Source organism: Oncorhynchus keta, chromosome 26 (assembly GCF_023373465.1).
Source record: "Oncorhynchus keta strain PuntledgeMale-10-30-2019 chromosome 26, Oket_V2, whole genome shotgun sequence".
NCBI classification, from domain to species: domain Eukaryota; kingdom Metazoa; phylum Chordata; class Actinopteri; order Salmoniformes; family Salmonidae; genus Oncorhynchus; species Oncorhynchus keta.
Genome location: NC_068446.1, coordinates 18,238,952 through 18,258,275, shown reverse-complemented (window position 1 = coordinate 18,258,275; position 19,324 = coordinate 18,238,952). Strand labels below are relative to the sequence as shown.

General features: G+C 47.1%; 3 protein-coding genes across 9 annotated transcripts in view; 2 read left to right on the top strand and 1 right to left on the bottom strand.

The window, feature by feature from the left end:
* cracd (capping protein inhibiting regulator of actin dynamics) overlaps positions 1-7,438 on the top strand; it is a 28,785-nt gene extending 21,347 nt beyond the window's left edge. For 5 of the 6 annotated variants that reach the window (XM_035737166.2, XM_035737164.2, XM_035737167.2 and 2 more), the window contains exons 2-9: positions 6-177; positions 2,252-2,384; positions 2,655-2,816; positions 2,972-3,250; positions 3,387-5,724; positions 5,890-6,083; positions 6,228-6,387; positions 6,585-7,438. In XM_035737166.2, the coding sequence (XP_035593059.1) occupies positions 2,343-2,384; positions 2,655-2,816; positions 2,972-3,250; positions 3,387-5,724; positions 5,890-6,083; positions 6,228-6,387; positions 6,585-6,745 (3,336 nt within the window). In that variant the 5' untranslated portion in view covers positions 6-177; positions 2,252-2,342 and the 3' untranslated portion in view covers positions 6,746-7,438. The remainder of the gene's footprint in view (positions 1-5; positions 178-2,251; positions 2,385-2,654; positions 2,817-2,971; positions 3,251-3,386; positions 5,725-5,889; positions 6,084-6,227; positions 6,388-6,584) is intronic. The other variant, XM_035737163.2, reaches the window with a different exon arrangement.
* A 996-nt stretch (positions 7,439-8,434) lies between these two features.
* On the bottom strand, positions 8,435-14,839 carry aasdh (aminoadipate-semialdehyde dehydrogenase). 2 transcript variants are annotated; one of them, XM_035737172.2, is made up of 13 exons: positions 14,462-14,839; positions 13,051-13,171; positions 12,664-12,932; positions 12,338-12,530; positions 12,009-12,250; positions 11,578-11,857; positions 11,193-11,469; positions 10,927-11,045; positions 9,943-10,822; positions 9,465-9,628; positions 9,260-9,385; positions 8,995-9,126; positions 8,435-8,888 (listed from the first exon to the last, which is right to left on the bottom strand). In XM_035737172.2, exons 2-13 carry the CDS (start codon positions 13,099-13,101, stop codon positions 8,496-8,498), a joined length of 3,126 nt encoding a protein of 1,041 aa, XP_035593065.1. In that variant the 5' UTR covers positions 13,102-13,171; positions 14,462-14,839; the 3' UTR covers positions 8,435-8,495. The 2 variants fall into 2 exon arrangements, with proteins under 2 accessions (XP_035593065.1, XP_035593063.1); XM_035737170.2 differs by lacking the exon at positions 14,462-14,839 and adding an exon at positions 13,443-13,818.
* On the top strand, positions 13,935-19,322 carry LOC127912007 (uncharacterized protein DKFZp434B061-like). Its single transcript, XM_052480292.1, has 10 exons — positions 13,935-14,220; positions 15,372-15,429; positions 15,617-15,675; positions 15,789-15,822; positions 15,913-15,959; positions 16,533-16,659; positions 16,797-18,694; positions 18,788-18,824; positions 18,919-18,964; positions 19,062-19,322. Exons 1-10 carry the CDS (start codon positions 14,143-14,145, stop codon positions 19,090-19,092), a joined length of 2,415 nt encoding a protein of 804 aa, XP_052336252.1. The 5' UTR covers positions 13,935-14,142; the 3' UTR covers positions 19,093-19,322.
* Positions 19,323-19,324: the final 2 nt, after the last annotated feature.

Below are 19,324 nucleotides of genomic sequence, written 5' to 3'. Positions count from 1 at the left end.
TGCAGAGAGGCGACGGCAGGGCAAATTCCAGCCGTTCCGACGCCTGTTTGGGAGGAGGAAGAAGAGGGAGGCAGCGGAGAGGGGCTTTGATGCAGTAGAGCTGAAGGCTAGCTTCTCCACAGGGGAAGTGTGCAACGGAGTCGTCTCAGATGATGAGGAGACCAATCAACATCTGAGGTAAAACATGGACATTTATGCATTCGGTTTGATGCTGTGAAATACTCCGGCAGTCAAGATTGCATCTATACATTGTTCATAATGTTGTCATAAAGAGTTGAACCGCCATTGCAGTTTCCCCCACCGATTGCTTGTACAGGCCTCCACCTCAAAATGAAACAAACTCTAAACACGGGTCTTATCAATAATTTAGTCTGCATGGCCTTGAGCACATTATGTCTTTAATCCCTTTCAGTAAAGACACACTTACCCAGACCACAGAGAAAGCTTATGATACTATTCCCACGAAGACCCAACTTATATCCAGTGGCCTCAGAAAGTATTTACACCCCTAGACGTTTTCAACATTTTGTTGTTTTACAGCCTGAATGTAAAATTAATTTCAATTGAGATTTTGTGTCACTGGCCGACACTGGAAATATGTTTTCAGAAATGTTTACTCATTCATTTAAAATGAAAAACGGAAACGTTTTGAGTCGAGCATTCACCCCTTTTGTTATATGGCAAGCCTAAATAAGTTCAGGAGTAGAAATGTTCTTAACAACTCACATAATAAGTTGCATGGACTCAATAATAGTGTTTTTCATGATTTTTGAATGACTACCTCATCTCTGTACCCAACACATACAATTATCTGTAATGTTCCTCAGTCGAGCAGTGCATTTCAAACACAGATTCAACCACAAAGACCAGGGAGGTTTTTACAAAGAAAGCCTCACAAAGAAGGGGGCACGTATTGTTAGATGGGTCATACATTTAAAAAAAGAAGACATTGAATATCCCTTTGAGCATGCTGAAGTTATTAATCACACTCTGGATGGTGTATCAATACACCCAGTCACTACAAAGATACAGGCATCCTTCCTAACTCAGTTGCCGGAGAGGAAGGAAACCGGGTTTAATGGCTGTGATAGGAGAAAATTGAGGATGGCTCAACAACATTGTAGTTACTCCACAATACTAACCTAAAATGACAGAGTGAAGTGAAGGAAGCCTACACAGAATACAAATGTTCCTAAACATGCATCCTGTGATTCCTGTTTGTAAAACGGCAAGAAATGTGGCAAAGAAATGAATTTCATGTTCTGAATACAAAGCGTTATGTTTGGGGCGAATCCATCACAACACATCACTGAGTACCACTCTTCATATTTTCCAGCATGGTGGTGGCTGCATCATGTTATGGGTTGCTTGTCATCAGAAAGGACTAGGGAGTTTTTTAAAGAGTCAAATAAATGGAATTGAACTAAGCACAGGCAAAATCCTAGAGGAAAACCTAGTTCAGTCTGTTTTCCAACAGACACTGGGAGACAAATTCACCTTTCAGCAGGACAATAACCTAAAACACAAGGTCAAATATACACTGGAGTTGGTTACTAAGATATTATTGAATGTTCCTGACTGAATGGATTAGTTACAGTTTTGACTTAAATCGGCTTAAAAATCTATGGCAAGACTTGAAAATGGCTGTGTAGCAATGATCAACAACCAACTCGACAGAGCTTGAAGAATAAAAAAAAATAAAAATAATGTGCAAATATTGTAAAATCCAGGTGTGCAAAACTCTTAGACTCTTAGAAAGACTCAGCTGTAATCACTGCCAAAGGAGCTTCTACAAAGTATTGGTTCAGGGGTGTGAATACTTATGTATCTAAATGAGATATTTCATTTTCAATAAAGTTGCAAAAATGTAGAAAAACATGTTTTCCCATTGTCATTATGGGGTATCGTATGTAGATTGGTTTACATTCATTTTGAATTCAGTCTGTAACACAACAAAATGTAGAATAGATCAAGGGGTATGTATACTTTCTGAAGACACTGTATTACCATGTGGCTTCTCGATTGCAATGGATCTGGTGATCTATGTTCATGTCAGCAGAGTCGATTAAATCTCACGGTCTGGTGAGAAAGGGGTGCGGTTCAGTTGAAATGTGGTCTATAAACTGCTTGACTGACTTTTAGCTTTTCATTTATGGAGTTTAGAGTGTGTGAGGGACACTACACCCTGTCAGAAATGAATGACTGACTGTAATAACATACTATATCTGTAGAGTCCGTTTTGTCTTTGCAGGGAGCTGAACCCCATTGGCTCCCGAGCCCTCTCCCACGACAGTGTGTTTATCCCAGAGGAAGCAGTACAGGAGCCCAGTCCAGAACATACCATGTCCCAGGAAAACGTCTCCGATAAAGTCAGGAACCTGCAGGTGGCACTTAAATACACACACACACACACACACACACACACACACACACACACACACACACACACACACACACACACACACACACACACACACACACACACACACACACAGTCAGATGTATGTTCACAGTCTTGGTTGATGACTTGTAGTAAGTCAACCGTTGCCCCAGGTAACAATCAATTACACTCTAACAGACACTTTAGCGTTCCTGCTCTCGTCAATGTCTAACACCAAACCCAAAATGTGTGTGTGTACGTGTTGAATGTGCAGAGGCAGATAGCACAGAATATCAAGTTTGGCCAGAGGCCCCCCTCTCTGAGGAAGAGTGAGGGAGACGAGGGCAGCTCAGATGAAGAGGAGGTGCCCAGGAGCCCCCTGAAGGTCTTAGCCCAGGTGGAAGCTGAGCCAGTGGACACAGAGACAAAGGTAAAGGTAGGATTATTAATGGCAGACTGGGCACCATTGGTATACATACTAATTGCATACTCTTTGGTTCACTGTTAGCTTATAATGCTACAGTAGTAACCTAAAGAATTAGTATTGGAAATATAGGAAGAGATTGACAATATTCTTTCCATGACAACCAGGGGGCCAGCATGAGCCAAGGGCCCAGCCAGAGCCAAGGGCCCAGCCAGAGCCAAGGGCCCAGCCAGAGCCACGGAGCTGCCCAGGCCGGGACTCCAAGTACTCCAGTGAAATCTCCTAGGTCCAAACGAGTTCTTCCAGCCACCGGTACCATCGAGTCCATCGACCTGGACGGAGTCCCACAGTCTGTCCCTAGACTGGACAACACCGCTGCCAAGCATAAACTGTCAGTCAAACCCAAAAACCAGAGGATCTCCCGCAAGCACCGCCGATTCACACAGGTGAGAGGGGGTCAGGTTCCTTACAGTTGGTGGTCTTTCTTTGGTATAAATGTGCAATGCATAGAATTGTCATGTAGATGGAATAGAGTGAGATGGAGCTCAACAATAGAAATCAAAATACATACTTTTTTTCCAGGATTTGCAAGAGGTGGATATCTCTGGCATACTGCAGGAGGAAACAGATGCCGCCGACGTCCAATACAGAACCGCTGAGGAAGAGACACCCCCAGAGAAAACTAAGAAGCAGAAACTGCAGGAGGACGAGAGACAGGAGTCCAGGAGGAAGAGAGAACTGGCAGAACAAAGGCACAGAGAGGAAGAAGAGGATAGGAAGAAGAAAGCAGAGGAGTGGAGGCTGCGTGAGTTAGAGGAGGAGAGATGTCGCCAACAGGAGGAGGAACTTATACGTAAAGAGGAGGAGGAAAGGAGGCAGGGAGAGGAGATGGAGAGGAGGATGAAAGAAGAAGAGGAAAGGAGGATTAGGGAGGAAGAAGAAAGGAGACAGAGAGAACTGGAAGTGATGAGAATCAGAGAGGAAGAAGAGAGGATACAGAGAGAAGAAGAGAGAAGGATGAGGGAGGAATTGGAGCTTATGCAGCGAGAGGAGGAGCAGAGGACACTGGAGGAAGAGAAAAGGAGGAAAGAGGAAGAGGAAAGAATGAGGAAAGAGGAAGAGGAGAGGAAGCAGCACGAACTGGAGGCAGAGCGTCTCTGTGTCGAGGAGGAAAAGAGACTGAAAGAGGCAGAAGAAGAGGAGGAAAGGAAGAAAAACCAGGTGGAAGAAAAGAGAAAACTGCTTGCAGAGGAGGAGGAGGAGAAGAGACTGTGTGCAGAAGTGGCTGCGAGCAGCTCTGACCCTGAAAGGAAGAGGAGGGCGGAGGAGGTGCGCTGGAGAGAGATGGAGGAGAGACAAAGGCCGTTCACCTTCAAAGTGTCCTCTGGGGAGAAGCAGATTCTGTTCCAGAAGGTCAACCTGACGCCTGTTACGCCGGCCTCCAGCCAGCAGGGGGGCGCTGTGACTGAACACAAAGAGGGAGTCAAGGCCTCGTCCCCTGGAGGAGCTGACTCCCCAACCCTCCCGTCCTCTCAGTATGTCCCCCACACAGCCATCCTGGTGACGGGTGCCCAGCTCTGTGGGACTGCTGTCAACCTGGACCATATCAAAGAAACAGCTTGTAAGTCTCTCCTGGGTCTGGCAGATGAAAAGAAAGCTGCCATGGGCACCCCACCACCAACCAAGAGCAAGACTTCACCAGACCGCAAGTCTGGGAAAACCAAATCCCTCAGCGAGTCCACAGACCAGTCCAGTGCAGCCGTCCTTGCAGAGTGGGCCAGTATCCGCTCCAAGATATTCAAGGGGGCGGGGGAGGGAAAGTATGAGGAATACCCAGACCGCCAGAGCCGACCCAGCAGTGAGGACCAGAGTCCGTTCCTCCATAGCAACCTCAGGAAGACCATGTCCGCCAGCGCCAAGTTCTCCATCACCCCGGCCAGGAAGAAGTTTGCCGACTCAAACAGGAACTCTGAGGTGTTGAGTCAGGAAGAGAAGGAAGGAGGAAGGCCAGCATCTGCTGTCTCCGACACCTCCTCCAGTGCCTCTGTTCCCCCTGCAGCTTCACCAGCCCCAGACAGCAAGACCCAGAGCCGGGGTGGTAAGACTGTCCGGATTGCAGATGGAACAGGGGAGTGCATGTTTGCCAAAGACCTCCCGTCTTTCATAGTCCCCAGCTCTTCCCAGGCCTCACCCAGACCCAAGGGCTCTGAGACAGATACTGGGAGCCTGGGAGGAGAATCAGAGGACTCTGATGGCCGGGAGGAGGGGGAGGAGAAGGGCCAGCCATCTCCGTTTGGGATCAAGCTGAGGAGGACCAACTACTCCCTCCGCTTCCACAGTGATCAGTCGACAGACAAGAGGAAGAAGAGGTACAGCGCCGGCGACAGCTTTGACGGGGTCCCCTCACCTCTGACCCCCATTGACCGCGACTCTGACGCCTCAGTGTTCTCTAATAGCTCCAGCCCTGCATCTCCACTCAGAGAGAGCATTCCTGGGGTCAAGCCTGGACATGTGATTGTATCTCTTCCAGAGCCCCGGGCCAAAGCAGGCAAGTCTCCCACCCCTTCCATGCACAGCGAGGGGGAGAAGCTGCCGTCCAAACCCTCACTTTACCAGAGACCCAGCACATCCCCTAAACCTGCAACCCCTCCCCCCTCTCCACTCCCCAAAGTGGGCAGAGAGAGTTCCAGTGACGCAGTGGTCCAGAGGAGCTGGGTGGAGGCTGATTCAGCTGGCCATGAGGAGCGAGGTGAGAGGAGGAGGGAGGAGACCTCAGCTGTGGCCCAGCTCCACAGGAACGGCCAGGGACAGAGCCAGGGCCAGGGGGAGGGGGAGCCCAAGGAGAAGAGGTCCTTCTTCCCCTCCATCAGTATCCCCTGGCGGGAGAAGGCTGACAGGAAGACGGAGCTCATCAGAAGAGGTCAGTGTCACCTTGGGAAACGCCTGTGCTGCGAGTCCAAGACAGAGATTTGATGGATTTCTTTTTTTTAAGCGAGTAGGAAAGTCACTCCTGCATTTTAATTACTTGAGTCATTTTGTGTGAATGTCCCAGTATATGATAGTTGTCTCGTCTCGCCCCTTACAGAGGGAAAGCCATCACTGCAGAGTAGGCACTCATTGGACAGTACGCGGGTCCAGGACAAGGAGTCAGGGCCTCTGTGGATCACGCTAGCGCTGCAGAAACAGAAAGGCTTCAGGGAGCAGCAGCAGAGCCGAGACGAACGCCGCAGCCACAGAGAGGCCAAACTGTCTGAGAAGCAAACCAAGGACAAAGACAGCGTATGTTACTGCACTTTAACATACACAAATGCCGTACATACACACACACATGTGCTTATGTAGAGAAAGACATGCACGTTCTCAGTAGTCACCTGTACTAATAACAGTAGGAGAGCACAGCTGAAAGGTAACTGTGTTCCATAGGATGTGTTGCTTAGTCCTATGGAGGGTAAGGGGAGTAGAAACACCAACTCTCCCAAACCACAGACACCGGAGGAAGCTAAGAGACCAGACACCCTCCTGGGCCGCTTGGAGCGCCGGGACCTCCTGAAGAAAGCCAACACCCTGCCCAGCTCTGTCACAGGTAAGAGCTTGCATATTCACAAGTGTTTGACATCACACTTTCCCAAGATCGGATCGGACAGTTAGGATATCTCACATATATTACATCTGGATCATCATAATCAAACCAATCTGTTATGTAAATTGCATGGATGACTACACTTTTATGGCGTCCTCGGCGTGCTTTATAACCCTTTCTCTCTGGGTCTTGTGTTCCAGTTGAGATTGCAGACCCCACTCCATCGCCCCCTGCAGTGAAGGAGTTGACCAAGCGCTTCCCATCCACTGACTCTCCCCAGGTGTCCACTGAGCCGGCCTGGCTGGCTCTGGCCAAGCGCAAGGCTAAAGCCTGGAGTGACTGCCCTCAGATCATCAAATAACCTACTCTCTAACGTCTACACTGCATCAGTACAGTACACACACACACACTGCCCATGAACTATGACCCCTGTCCCAAACCATCCCCTGACCTCTCCTCTCTGGTGTGCACCTGACCCTGCATTCTAACCTCAGCCACCAGACCAAGTCATTCTCCTCCCATGCCACAATAACCATGCACTTGTTTGATTATGTCAAAAGTGTGTTTCACATTCATAATATAAATATGATCACACGTTTACAAACATGAACACTCAGTTCAAGCATGCTCTCACACGAAAACATGAACACTCAGTTCAAGCATGCTCTCACACGAAAACATGAACACAAACGCAATTATTTTTTCAAGATTACCTGGCTGTATACTATCAACTATATAATATCTTCCAACAAGTCAAAAGATCCTATAGCAGCCAATCATGGCCACTGCTGGCCATTGCATTAGCCAATCCCAACCCTTCCTTCCCTTCAGTAGCCAATCAAAGCTCCACAGCTGTAAATAGATCATACACTAAACATAATACAAGATAAAAAATGTGACGTATTGGAAAGATGTGTCTTGACAGGTCTGAAAAGGGATAAAGATTCTTCATTTCAAGGGTACTTTGGGGACAGTGTTTTAAGGGCTACCAGTAGCCAATAACCCAACATGATCACCCCTGGTTTATCTCCCTTCAAATAAAAACATTTCCTTATCTCGTGGGGGTTTATTTCAAGCACTGGTTTTAACCATGTTGAAACAATATATTTGTCATCTCTGAGCCTTGTCTGCAATGTACAGAATAAGCTTCTTTTTTTCTTAAAAAACAAACAAACATGTATTCAAAAGCAGTACTTAGTATAGAACTATTCTCACTGTGTCCGTGATGACTGTGACAGCTGTCAAAGATGCTATATTGTAAAAAAAAAAAAAGATAAATACATTGCCATGACAGAGTTGTTTTGAATCTCACCGCAGTTTGTAAAATAACACTAGATCTGTCATAATCAAATGTCGACTGTACTGAAACAAACCATTATAGACCAGGTGTCAGGTGGTTGTGAATTGCACAATGTTCTTACCACTCTAATTGTGTCCTGTATTTTGCTTTGCTGTGGAAAGAAGACAACCTACCGGCTGTAACATACATTCTCCTGTCATGTCACCGCTAATGTGTTGACCTATAATAAGGCCTTTTCTCCTCCAGCATTTGGAAAGTCACATTCTGTGAATCCCATCATGGGATAAGCTTACAGCTATATCACATCCTCTTCCATTTTCCTCAATGTCATGTGAACCAGCTAGCCTTGCTATGAGAACATCTGCTGGGCTGTCTGTTGATGACAGACATCCTATGGCTATTTCTCCCATCACTACCTTGCTCTCACTACTCAATGTAAAGACCTGTATGTGTGTGTTGTTAGAGGCGGTTTTTACCAGAACGTTGGTCAAAAAGAGGACCCCCCAAGGCTCAGTCACTTTGGCATTTTTGTTTAACTTTGATTGTGTGCAATAGTGTAGTGTACACAGTGTTGTATGTAACAACATATCGTTCGATAATATTTGCACTTTTTTTGTCTGACTTAAAAGGTATTCATGAGAACATCTTAAAGTGATGCAAATGTTATGAATGACGTAAATTAAATACTGACGTCTGAACTCAAAGCTTAGAATCATATTCCTCATTCAAATGAGTGTTGACACATTTGTTTCCCATCTTATTCTTTAATATTATAAGAGGGTACAAAAACACAATATCATATCTCAGGAATCTATTTGAGCTCCCCTGTCGGCGCCACACAATACACAAAGTCATTGCGACATCCCACCACCAGGGAGCGCTCCCACACCACAGGAGAGGAGAACAGCTCCCCGAGCAAAGAGAGAGATGCTCTCAAGGTCCCATCCTCTCCATCCAGAATGCACAGGGTCCCGTCTGTGGAGGCCAGGCCTACCAATGTACCCTCCTTACCCCAGGCTGACCCGTCAAACACACAGGGGCTGGAGTACACCCTGCTGGGGGTCTGATAGCGCCACACCAATGAGCCGTCAGTACAGTTCAGACAGTACACACACCCGTCATGTGACCCACACACAACCCTCTGCTTGTCTGGTGTGATGCAGGGGGATGAGAAAACTGGTCCATTGGTCACATACTGCCAGACCTGCGAAAACACAAAGCATTAAAACAAATGAAACACTTCAGTGAGGAAAATGAAGACGATAAAGACACTTAACGGCCATTATCTTAGTGCCAGGTCTTCCTCTCACCATTTCCCCTGTGTGGCTGAAGCAGCAGATGTTTCCATCCACAGAGCCGATGATGATGTGACCTGAGGAGCAACTTGGTGAGGAGAAGAATGGAGTCTTCCTGGAATATGTCCACAGGACAGCACCAGTGTCCTAACAGAAAAACGTTGAGTCAGTCGGTTGTCTTCACTCAAACAGTGCTAGTGCTTCTGAGCCATGTCAGTAAACAAGCGCGGGTATTACTACTAAGTGCGATTTGTGCAGGTAAGGAAGCATGGACACTCACAGGATTGAGACAGAGGAGATGTCCTCCGAGGGTGGCTACATACAGCTGCCTGAGAGAGGGGTGGAGACAGGGTGAGGAGAACACCGCCCCACACCCACAGTGGCGCTTCCAAACACACTGCCGAACCTAGAATGCACACAAAAACACATAACTATTAAGCATGTGATGCAAGATTTACACTGGAAAGGTATGCACATACACACACCTGTGGGTCGAGGGCATAGACGTGGCCATCATGCGACCCCACCATCACTAGGCCTGTGAGAGGGTCCACAGTAGGACAGCTCTTCACTGCGTCTCCAGTCTCAAACACCCACTGTGTCTCCCCAGACTCCACACACAGGAAATACACACCACCATCATAGCACCCTGAGAACAAACACACAACATAGACCCTCAATATGTATTTATTTTTAACCTTTATTTAACTAGGCAAGTCAGTTAAGAACAAATTCTTATTTACAACGACGGCCTAGGAACAGTGGTTTAACTGCCTTGTTCAGGGGCAAAATTACAGATTTTACCCGTGCCAGCTCGGGGATTCGATCCAGCAACATTTTGGTTACTAGTCCAACGCTCTAACCACTAGGCTACCTGCCGCCCCCAAATATACACTGTAGAGTAGAATAGACTAAACAATTTATCATAACCAAAAAAAGCAGATGCTTTATGTGGATACTGACCAACCACGACGAGTCTTCCACATCGGGACACAGCAGAAGAGGACTCGATCCTGTCCCCTAAAACCCTTTCCCACAGCAGACCCCCGGTGGTCAGGTCCAGGGCCTGCATCCTGTGGGAATGGGAGCCAATGAACACTGTGGCCCTGGTGCCTCCTGAGGACCCGTCCGCTCCTCTCTGGACCAGCAGGACTGGAGAGGCGTCTACACACCTCCCTGTGTCTGACTCCCAGCTCACCACCAGCCCCAGACCACCAACCTCTCTGGAGGGAGGGGTAACACTGCTAGCACTGGGATCATTGGTTTCCACATCCTGGGAATGGTTGCTTTCTGTCCACTTATTGCATCCAAATGTCTGGGAGTGGTTGGATTCTATACTCTCATTGGCTCCTTTTTCCTGTGTATTTCTCGTTCTTTTGATTGGTCCCTCTGAGTCTGAGTAGGAGTTTTCATTGGTCCTCAAAGAGTCTGACTGACCCATCTCTACAACCTCCCCTGCTCTCCTTACCACTGTACATCTTACAGCCTTCTTCAAAGAAGAAACTACAACTCCCAGAGGCCATTCTGCAGCTGTTGTAGAGTAGGGGTCTGTATGCTGTCTCTTGGGCTGTGCTGAGGAGACAGGGTCTGCTGGGCGTTTCATGGACACAGGATGGGATGTCCGGCTGTGCTCAGATGGGAAAGGCAGTGTTGCTATGGTAACATGGCGCAGTATTTCTGAGAAGGATCCGTCCAGGATAACCTCCAGAAGCCCTGATGAGGTCACTCCAACAGCAGTGGTGATGTCATCACAGAGACGCAGGGCCTGCAGAGAGTCGCCTCCACTTAACAGGAAGTTGGAGTCCTCCTGGATGGCTTCATCCTCCGTTAGACCTAAAGTCTCCTGACACACACAAATATACAGGTACAAATATGTAAACTCTTGATGTAAAGGGGATACTGACTTGTATGTGACCATAATAAAACAACATAATGGCTTGTCTGTACCCTCCACAGAGACTGGAGTCTCTCTCTCAGTGTCTCCATGTCCCCCAGTGCACTATGGGACTCTGAACCTGCTCTCTGTCTCTGGTAGATCTTCATAAGTTCACCCATAGACACTTTGCCTGAAGAAACACCATTTAATTTACACCAGACTTCAGATACTACCATGGTCAAAAACGAATGGTAAAACCCTGATAGAAAATGTTTTAGAATGCAGCATCTACAGTAGAGTCTAGCGATGCTCAGCTACAGAGGACAGTGTCACTCACCATGTGAGGATAGTGGTAGGGCCGGGACCAGGACTAGGGTGTCTGGAACACTGTGACTGGGTAGGACCTGAGACAACCTGTGGAGGATGGCCTTCTGTAGGCCTCTAGTTGAGGGGGCAGTCTCTTCAAGATGCTCTACCTGGTGCTCTACAGGGGAGGAGGAATGGGTTGCCTTTTGTTCTCCAGACGTAGAGCAGGCTACGACAAAGGCCACCAGCCGAGACCCCTCATACAGACCCACAGCACATGCCTCCACCTGGGGTAGACTCATTACAACCTGAAGGGGGATATGGAGGATTGAAAGATCAATGACTGGAGGTGGGGATAGCACAGGAAAATTGGTGATATGTGCCTGACATGACATGCTGTCTGAAATGGTACTGACTTGCTGTAAGGTGTCCAGATGCAGCCGCTGTCCATGGCGTTTGACCAGTCGGTCTCGCCTCCCGAGGAAGTAGAGATGTGTGTCTCTAATCTGCACCCAGTCTCCTGTAGACCGCATTGTACCAGGAGCAACAGTCACCTCGTCATCTAGAAGGCACACCCTGTCCATCCCACCTATAAACACCTGTCCTTCCCCCTGAGTGATGACGCAGCCATCCTCATCTCTTAGCTCCACGGTGGTCTCCATCAGGGGAGGACCCAGCGGCACAGAGGATTCAGCCCTGTGAAATATCCATCCCGGTAAACAACAGAGTCAAATCAATTATATGTCCAGGGTGCAGAGAAATGGATAAAAGGTTCATAAAATGAGTTGCTGGTTTAGGCAGCAGTTGGATGCCACAGTCAGGATTTTAGGGTGCAGTGGTCACTCACACGTCAGTAGACTGCAGGAGGCTCTCTGGTAAGTGGTAGCAGCAGGCCCAGCAGGAAACCTCAGTGATGCCGTAGATGTTGTAGATGTGAGTGCAGTTCCCCTGCTGCCTCCAGCTACGGAGCAGGGCTAGGGAGGGACAGGCCTCACCGCCTAGGGCTAACACACGCAGAGAAGAGCCAGCAGAGAGGACCTCTTCCTGTAGGACACGCCTTCCAAAACGCCCAAGCAGAGTGGGCGTCACCTGAGGGAGACAAAAAAATTAGCACATGCAACAACAAAAAGCAACAAAAGGCTTGATAAGTTACTCTCATCCCACTGTCATAGTTACCTGTAAGACGGTCGTTTTGTGTTTCTTAAACAGCACATGAGCCAGTCTGTTGGGCATTCTCTTAATCGCAGTGGGGACGATGAGGAGACGTGCCCCTGATGACAACGCCAAAAATATCTCCACCACTGAAGGGTCAAAAGTCAGGGGAGAGGCCAGGAACACCACATCATCTGGTGTCATCTGAAACAGAGATCTGAAGAGATAAAGACAGAATGCTGTTAAACAAACAACATTTAATGAAATTCTTAACATTCAATGCAACCAGTAATCTGGACATTGATATACAGGAATACATGCATTACACCAATCCAGCCAAAGGGACATACCGGAGGTGCAGTATATTGGGCACTATACACTTATGTGGTACCCTCACGGTCTTGGGAAGCCCTGTGGTTCCAGATGTGTGTAATATATATGCCAGTGCCCCCTGGCTGGCACTCTCTGGAACTGCAGCAGGAGTAAACAGGTCAGCATTCGGCTCTTCTTTACGTGCTGCAGTTGGTCTGTGCTGTACTAATACGAGGGTTAGGTTGTGAGCAGACCACACTGCACACACCTCTATAGACATGAGGTTGGAAAATGCCATCTGGAATTGCTAGGGAAAGAGAGAGTCGAATAGTCAGAAGGTGAAACCTGTCAGGAAGTCATCATAATTTTAAGCCACAGTTGTAATATAAACCACTCTCATAATGCTCTGTGAAGTCCACTCTTACCTGCAACAGGTCACTCTGTAGAACACAGTACTTCAGCCCACACTGTTTCATGATACGAGCAGACAAGAGTGCTGGGGCATCTGGGTCCAGTGGTACATACGCAGCAGGTAACTGGAGGATGCTGACAGACAGAGGATCCCCTTGAGAGCTGTGTTTACAGTAGTCCAAGCCTAGAACTTACAGTAGACTTGGGTAATACTAATCTATGGTATGCAACAGCTGATCAACAACCCCCATTGAGAGTCATTAGCTATCTGCACACCATTAAAAAGAGAGCAGTGAATAATATCTTGCCATAGAGATGGATCTAATTTGGGCTAATTGGATGGTGCTGTTCCAGATCATCTATTGTATAAATAGACAATTGCTTTGATTTCCAATAATAAACTTACCCCAGAATCCACACAGGAAGGTTGATATCTGGCTGACAATATAATGCAATAGCTCTTGTATTTTGCACACACTGTATCTGTAGAAAATGTGTTAATTCATTTCCAAGAGCAACAAGTTCGTGGTAATAAAGCAACATAGGACCTCCTTCTGGTATTCCCTTGTCAAATGTGACAGCTATTTTGCCACTATGCAAAGAGGAAGCTGCGAGCACCATGTCTTGTAGTGTTTTCGTTGCCATCTCCGGGTGAATACGGAAAATCTAAAGTATGGCTATTCACTATCAAATTCATGTTACATAGTTACTTTACAGAACTACTGATTTTGTTGTTGGCTGGTCGATGTTTTGTCGCATGAAGATGACATCACACCATGTAGAAAAAACGTGTCACATTGTGAAACATCCAATCATAGTTCAGTATTTTGTTGCGGGAAATTTAAAAATATTTTCGTGACTAGATGGAGTACAGCTACGACCGGAAGGGACTTTTTGCATCAGGGTAGGAGATCAATTTAGCTAACCATAAAACCTAAACCTGTCTCCTAACCTACCACATTAATTATCCTAACTTGCTACAAAAAAAACTACTTCCGGTCGAAGCTGTATTCCGCTAGTCAAGAGCCCTTGACCCGGAGGGAAGCAAACAAATGAGGGGAATACATTTTTTCGTTTTAGTGTTTTGATTGATAAAGACTGACAACATGGACGACTTCGTAAAAAATAAATTTCAGAACAATGTCAAGATTTACACTGATCATCTGGAGAGAATCGTTCAGAAGGTAGGTGGAAATGGACTGGTAGCTAGTTAACGTTGGGGAACGTTAGTTTAGCTAACGTTGGCTAACATGTAACTGCCGTGAGCCGTGACTGTAACTAGAAGTTTGCTTATTTTGTAGACCGTATTCTTCTGACGATTTTGTATGATGATCATAGTTAGAAAAGACACCCTCTTTTGGTGTTCGCCAACTAACTAGTAGTAGCAGAGCAGATGCAGTTTTCAAACCGTATGTAGCGACTCACTTTGGTAGTAGCTAGTCTTTCTCGCCAATCCCCCTTATGGCCACGGGACGAAATGCTCCAACAATGCACACCCCTCATCAATGGCACTCAGGACTACCAAGCATGTACCAAATCAAATTGTATTTGTCACATGCTCCGAATACAACATGTTTAGACCTTAGTGAAATGTTTACTTACAAGCCCTTAATAACCAACAATGCAGTTTTAAGAAAAATAAGAGTTAAGTAAGTAAAAAAATACAAATGGATGAGTAAAAAAATAAAATAAAAAATTAAAGAGCAGCAGTAAAATAACATAACGAGGCACAGGTTAGTCGAGGTAATATGTACATGTAGGTAGAGTTAGTGACTATGCATAGATAATGAACAGTGTAGAAGAGGGGTGGGGTGACAATGCAAATAGTCTGGGTAGCCATTTGATTAGCTGTTCAGGAGTCTTATGGCTTGTGGGTAGAAGCTGTTAAGAAGCCTTTTGGACATAGACTTGGCAGTACCAGAGAGAACAGTCTATGGGTGGGGTGGCTGGAGTCTGACAATTTTTAGGGCCTTCCTCTGGCACGCCTGGTATAGAGATCCTGGATGGCAGGAAACTTGGCCCCAGTGATGTACTGGACTGTACGCACTACCCTCTGTAGTTCCTTGCGGTCGGAGGCCAAGCCATTGCCATACCAGGCAGTGATGCCCTCGATGGTGCAGCTGTAGAGCCTTTTAAGGATCTGAGGACCCATGCCAAATCATTTCAGTCTCCTGAGGGGGAATAGGCTTTGTCGTGCCCTCTTCACGACTGTAGTCCTTCGTCTTGATCACATTGAGGGAGAGGTTGTTATCCTGGCACCACACGGCCAGGTCTCTGACCCCCCCTGTAGGGAAACATCCAAATGTGCCTGTATTTACTCTTTCTGACTCAACAGTATTCAAAGCTGCATGATGATGGGACTGAGGTGAACCTGGAGGACATAACTCCCCAAGGTAAACAAAAGTCAGTTTATGGTGTCACTGTGGACCTTCAGTGCTTGAAGAATAATTGTTTAGTCTTGTCAACAACAAGTAGCCAGCTTTATGTTGATGGGTAAACCATCTGGACTCAGAAGAATTGGCTCCATGCCTTGATGTTTTCTTGTTTTTTTTTCATGTATCCTGTCATTGGATGGAGAAGAGGTGAGCCGTTGCATGTTCAAGTCAGAGTTGGCGCTGTCAAAGCTGGACTTGTCAAAGGTTTGTAAATGATCTGTGGCTAATTATTTTACATCCACTTTGTACATTTTCTGTTTATGTTGACTTTACATTTTTTCTGAGGAATCTCTTTCTGGATCACACCTTCTCTTTAGAGTGATGCTGGCCTGGCAGAGCTGTCACTAGGAGGTAGGGAACTACAACATGTTGTTTCTCTGTGAGATGTGCACTTGTTCAATTGATCTAAATCTGTATTCAAGTTATGTTTTGTTCTTTTAGATATTTCTGAAATACACAGGCCACATGACACCACTGGAGACTTCAAGGTAAATTGCTTTTACTTAATCTAATTGCAGTTCTCCCAATCTGGGGCGCCATGGTAGCCTAGGTAGCCAGACAGTTAACCCACTGTTCCTAGGCCGTCATTGAAAATAAGAATTTGTTCTTAACTGACTTGCCTTGTTAAATAAATGTAATATAAAAAAATGTATGGAGTAATGACCTACACACACAGAAAACTGATTAGAGTCCAACCAGATGTTAACAGTTCACATTACTATAGCATAAAATGAAAGTTGTTGGTCGCGTACACCGTTTTGCAGATGTTATAGCGAGTGCCACAAAATGCTTATGTTACTAGTTCCTAACAATGTAGTAAAAGGTCAAAGTATGCAAATAATCAATACATATAAAATCTTAATGTCCGAATGAGTCAATTAACCCAAGTGGCACCGTAACAGTAATCCTGATATGTCAAGAATCCAGGATATAAATATATAATCAGTGTAGCAAAAATGCAATGTTATAATAGTAGCGTTTGTCAAGAATAAGATTTAAATACACATAACAAAACCCCATGGAAAAATAAATCTTACTGTACTTCTCATGGTTTCCAACAGATGGACATCTCATACCACCAGTATGATGCCAGCAGTGATTGTGTCGATGAGGGTTCTGTAGACACGAGTGCTGTCACTGCCCCCAGTAACGATTCTTTTATGCATCAGGCTGCCGAGAGCAGCCACTGTACGTTAATTATTTCAACATAAACCCCAGTGACTTATGAATTGAACATTTTAAAGTTAACATGAAATACAACTGCAGCACTTTTTTAAAGTTTTTGACATTTCTGATGAATAAATTGGATTTATCGCCTCCAACAGGGGTGGACAATTCCAAGGTGAATGAGACTAGAAGTAACCTGTGGGGGGCACCAGAGGAGCAGGATGGGGAGCTGGAGCGCTCTCTGAGCAGTCAACGGAGCACTCTACAGGAGCTGTATCCCAGCATGCTCAGTCAGATGGGAGAGGCCTGGAGGCGCCAACATGTGTCCGACGCAGCTGTAGGGGTGCTAAGGAGGTACCACAGACTCAGGCGGTCGTCTAACAGAAACCTCAACCGCACCTTCAACAGCACCCTGAGACCAGCTCACAGAAAACCTGACCTCAACATTAGCCAATCCATCCTCCCAACATCTCAGAACACCACACCGAATGTGAGTAACCCCAAGAGTCCAAAGTTTAACCTCAAAAGGACAAACGGCACCCATCCTCCACAGACCAAGGTCATCCTCCAGAAGAGGCCAGCAGAGAGGCAGTCACCCAGGAAGCGGACAAATTCAGGAAACGGACAACCGTCTCGCCGTTTTCCACTGATGGACTTCTCTTGTCCTTCCTCTGCAGGCTCCAGTCCTGCCGCCTCTGCTCCCTCTTCCCCTCCCTCTGCTCCTCCCTCTTCCCCTCCCTCTGCTCCTCCCTCTTCCCCTCCCTCTGCTCCTCCCTCTTCCCCTCCCTCTGCTCTCTCCTCCCCTCCCTCTGCAGCCCCCTCTGCAGCCCCCTCCCCTCCCTCTGCAGCCTCCTCCGCTCCCCCCTCCCCTCCCTCTGCAGCCTCCTCCGCTCCCTCCTCCCCTCCCTCCTCCCCTCCCTCTGCAGCCTCCTCCGCTCCCTCCTCCCCTCCCTCTGCAGACTCCTCCCTACAGGAGAACCCTGAGCTAGATGAGGCCCCCCTAAACCAAACCTTCACGGTGTCTATGTCCTCTGCCCCACCCACCAGGGTTAGGTATACTACCCTTGTCTTCAGTCCTGACAGATCTGAAGGCCCTTCCACAGCAGGAGGGTTGAGCAGCCCATCTCTGAGGTGTGCCGTCCCCAGTCAGAGGATTTTCACAGCAGTACGCCCTGTGGTCATGTCTTCAGACACAGAGAGGTCTGTCTACCGCTCCTCAGCAGCACAAAGTCCCTACAGAGCCAGACTGCTGAGCTGGGAAGGCCAGCGTGCATCTCCTAACACTGACCATACAAGCCTCAAATCAGGCGTTGCTGGATATCATCAGAGAAACATGGTGACGGTGGAACCCAGATCTTCCCCTGCGTTTTCCCCCTCTTTTCAGAGTCTTCTGTCACCCAGGAAGCTCCACCACCTAGACACCTGCAGTGCCTCCCAACTGAAAGTCCACTCATCTCGAGTCACCCATCAGGAGTCTACTGCTGGGGCAGCTCAGCCAAAGCTCCAGCGACACTATTCCCTGGATTCATTCTCCCCATCCACCAGTCTAAGGAACTCCACTAAGCAGATCGATGAGGACTTCCAGAAGCTCTACCACAAGCTTGTGTGTCAGGGCAAATACCACAAGCTTGTCTGTCAGGGCAAATCGGTCCCCTCCTGTCGCATGTGTGAGAGGAGAGCAGAGACCACCAGAGGCCCCTCCTCCTCTGCTCTGGCTGCCCTGGCCCTGTCTCCTCACCACTCTGTCATGAGGAAGCGTCGCAGGGAGCTGGTCCAGAAACATTCCCCAGAGTCCAAACGCTTCAGAGACAACTCCTGCGTGTACTCACCAGGATCTCTCCGCCAGAGGAGAGAAATGATCAGGTGCCAGAATCGCTTAGACAGCCACTTGTCCTCCACCCAGAGGGACATCTCCTGTGACTCCCACACCTGGAGCCCGCATAGGGCCAGCCTGTCTCAGATCCGCCACAGCCCCCATCACCACTCAGACGCAGAAGTCAGGAAAGCTGCAGGCTCCTGGTCTGGCCTGCATGTTGATCAGCCCTCTCCTGCTTGTGTAAGGGTCTTCCACAGAAACAATGTACATACAGAATACCAGTATTGTTTCCTTATATTTTTTATAACATTGCTGTCCTGTGTCCTGTTTTAGAGAGCGAAATACAACAGATTTGTTGGGATTCATCCAGGTTCGTTTGCTTTGTTTTCTTGGAAAATAAAATTCCGAACTTTGACCACCGCAATGAATGTATTCAGTTCTGATGAGACCATTTCTCCCCCCAGGAAAGTCACCTGTCAAGGCAGAGTGCCAATGTGGCTGTTCGCCAAGGTAACCATGACCTTATTCAGTCTGTTCTGTGTTGTCGTTAATCTTTCATAGATTCATTTTTGTTTCTCATGTTAACCAGCCTCCCTTCTTTCCCCAGTTTCTCTAGGAGACAGCTTCTGTATAAATGATGTCGGCCTGCACCTCGAGATGATATGCCTGACTGTTAAATGTTGTTTTATATATCAGCTTTTAAAACAGTTCTGATGTTCCAATTACTAACTCGTTTGTTACAATGAACAGTGTTCCCACAAGGTCTTTTTATGCCCCCGTGGGATAACAATAGCTGTTTTTTGAATGGATAGATGCATAAAATACATACTAAATTACTTTGTAATAAAATAAGTTGACTTTTTTTTGGCT

Excerpts from the sequence above, each read along its gene's own strand:
- aasdh (XM_035737170.2), bottom strand. The coding sequence starts at position 13,681 with ATGGCAACGAAAACACTACAAGACATGGTGCTCGCAGCTTCCTCTTTG. Across the intron at positions 12,933-13,050 it reads TACAGAGTGACCTGTTGCAG|CAATTCCAGATGGCATTTTC; the intron begins GTAAGAGTGGAC and ends CTCTTTCCCTAG. Across the intron at positions 12,531-12,663 it reads CCCAATATACTGCACCTCCG|ATCTCTGTTTCAGATGACAC; the intron begins GTATGTCCCTTT and ends TTATCTCTTCAG.
- LOC127912007 (XM_052480292.1), top strand. The coding sequence starts at position 14,143 with ATGGACGACTTCGTAAAAAATAAATTTCAGAACAATGTCAAGATTTAC. Across the intron at positions 16,660-16,796 it reads GGCTGCCGAGAGCAGCCACT|GGGTGGACAATTCCAAGGTG; the intron begins GTACGTTAATTA and ends CGCCTCCAACAG. Across the intron at positions 18,965-19,061 it reads CAATGTGGCTGTTCGCCAAG|TTTCTCTAGGAGACAGCTTC; the intron begins GTAACCATGACC and ends TTCTTTCCCCAG.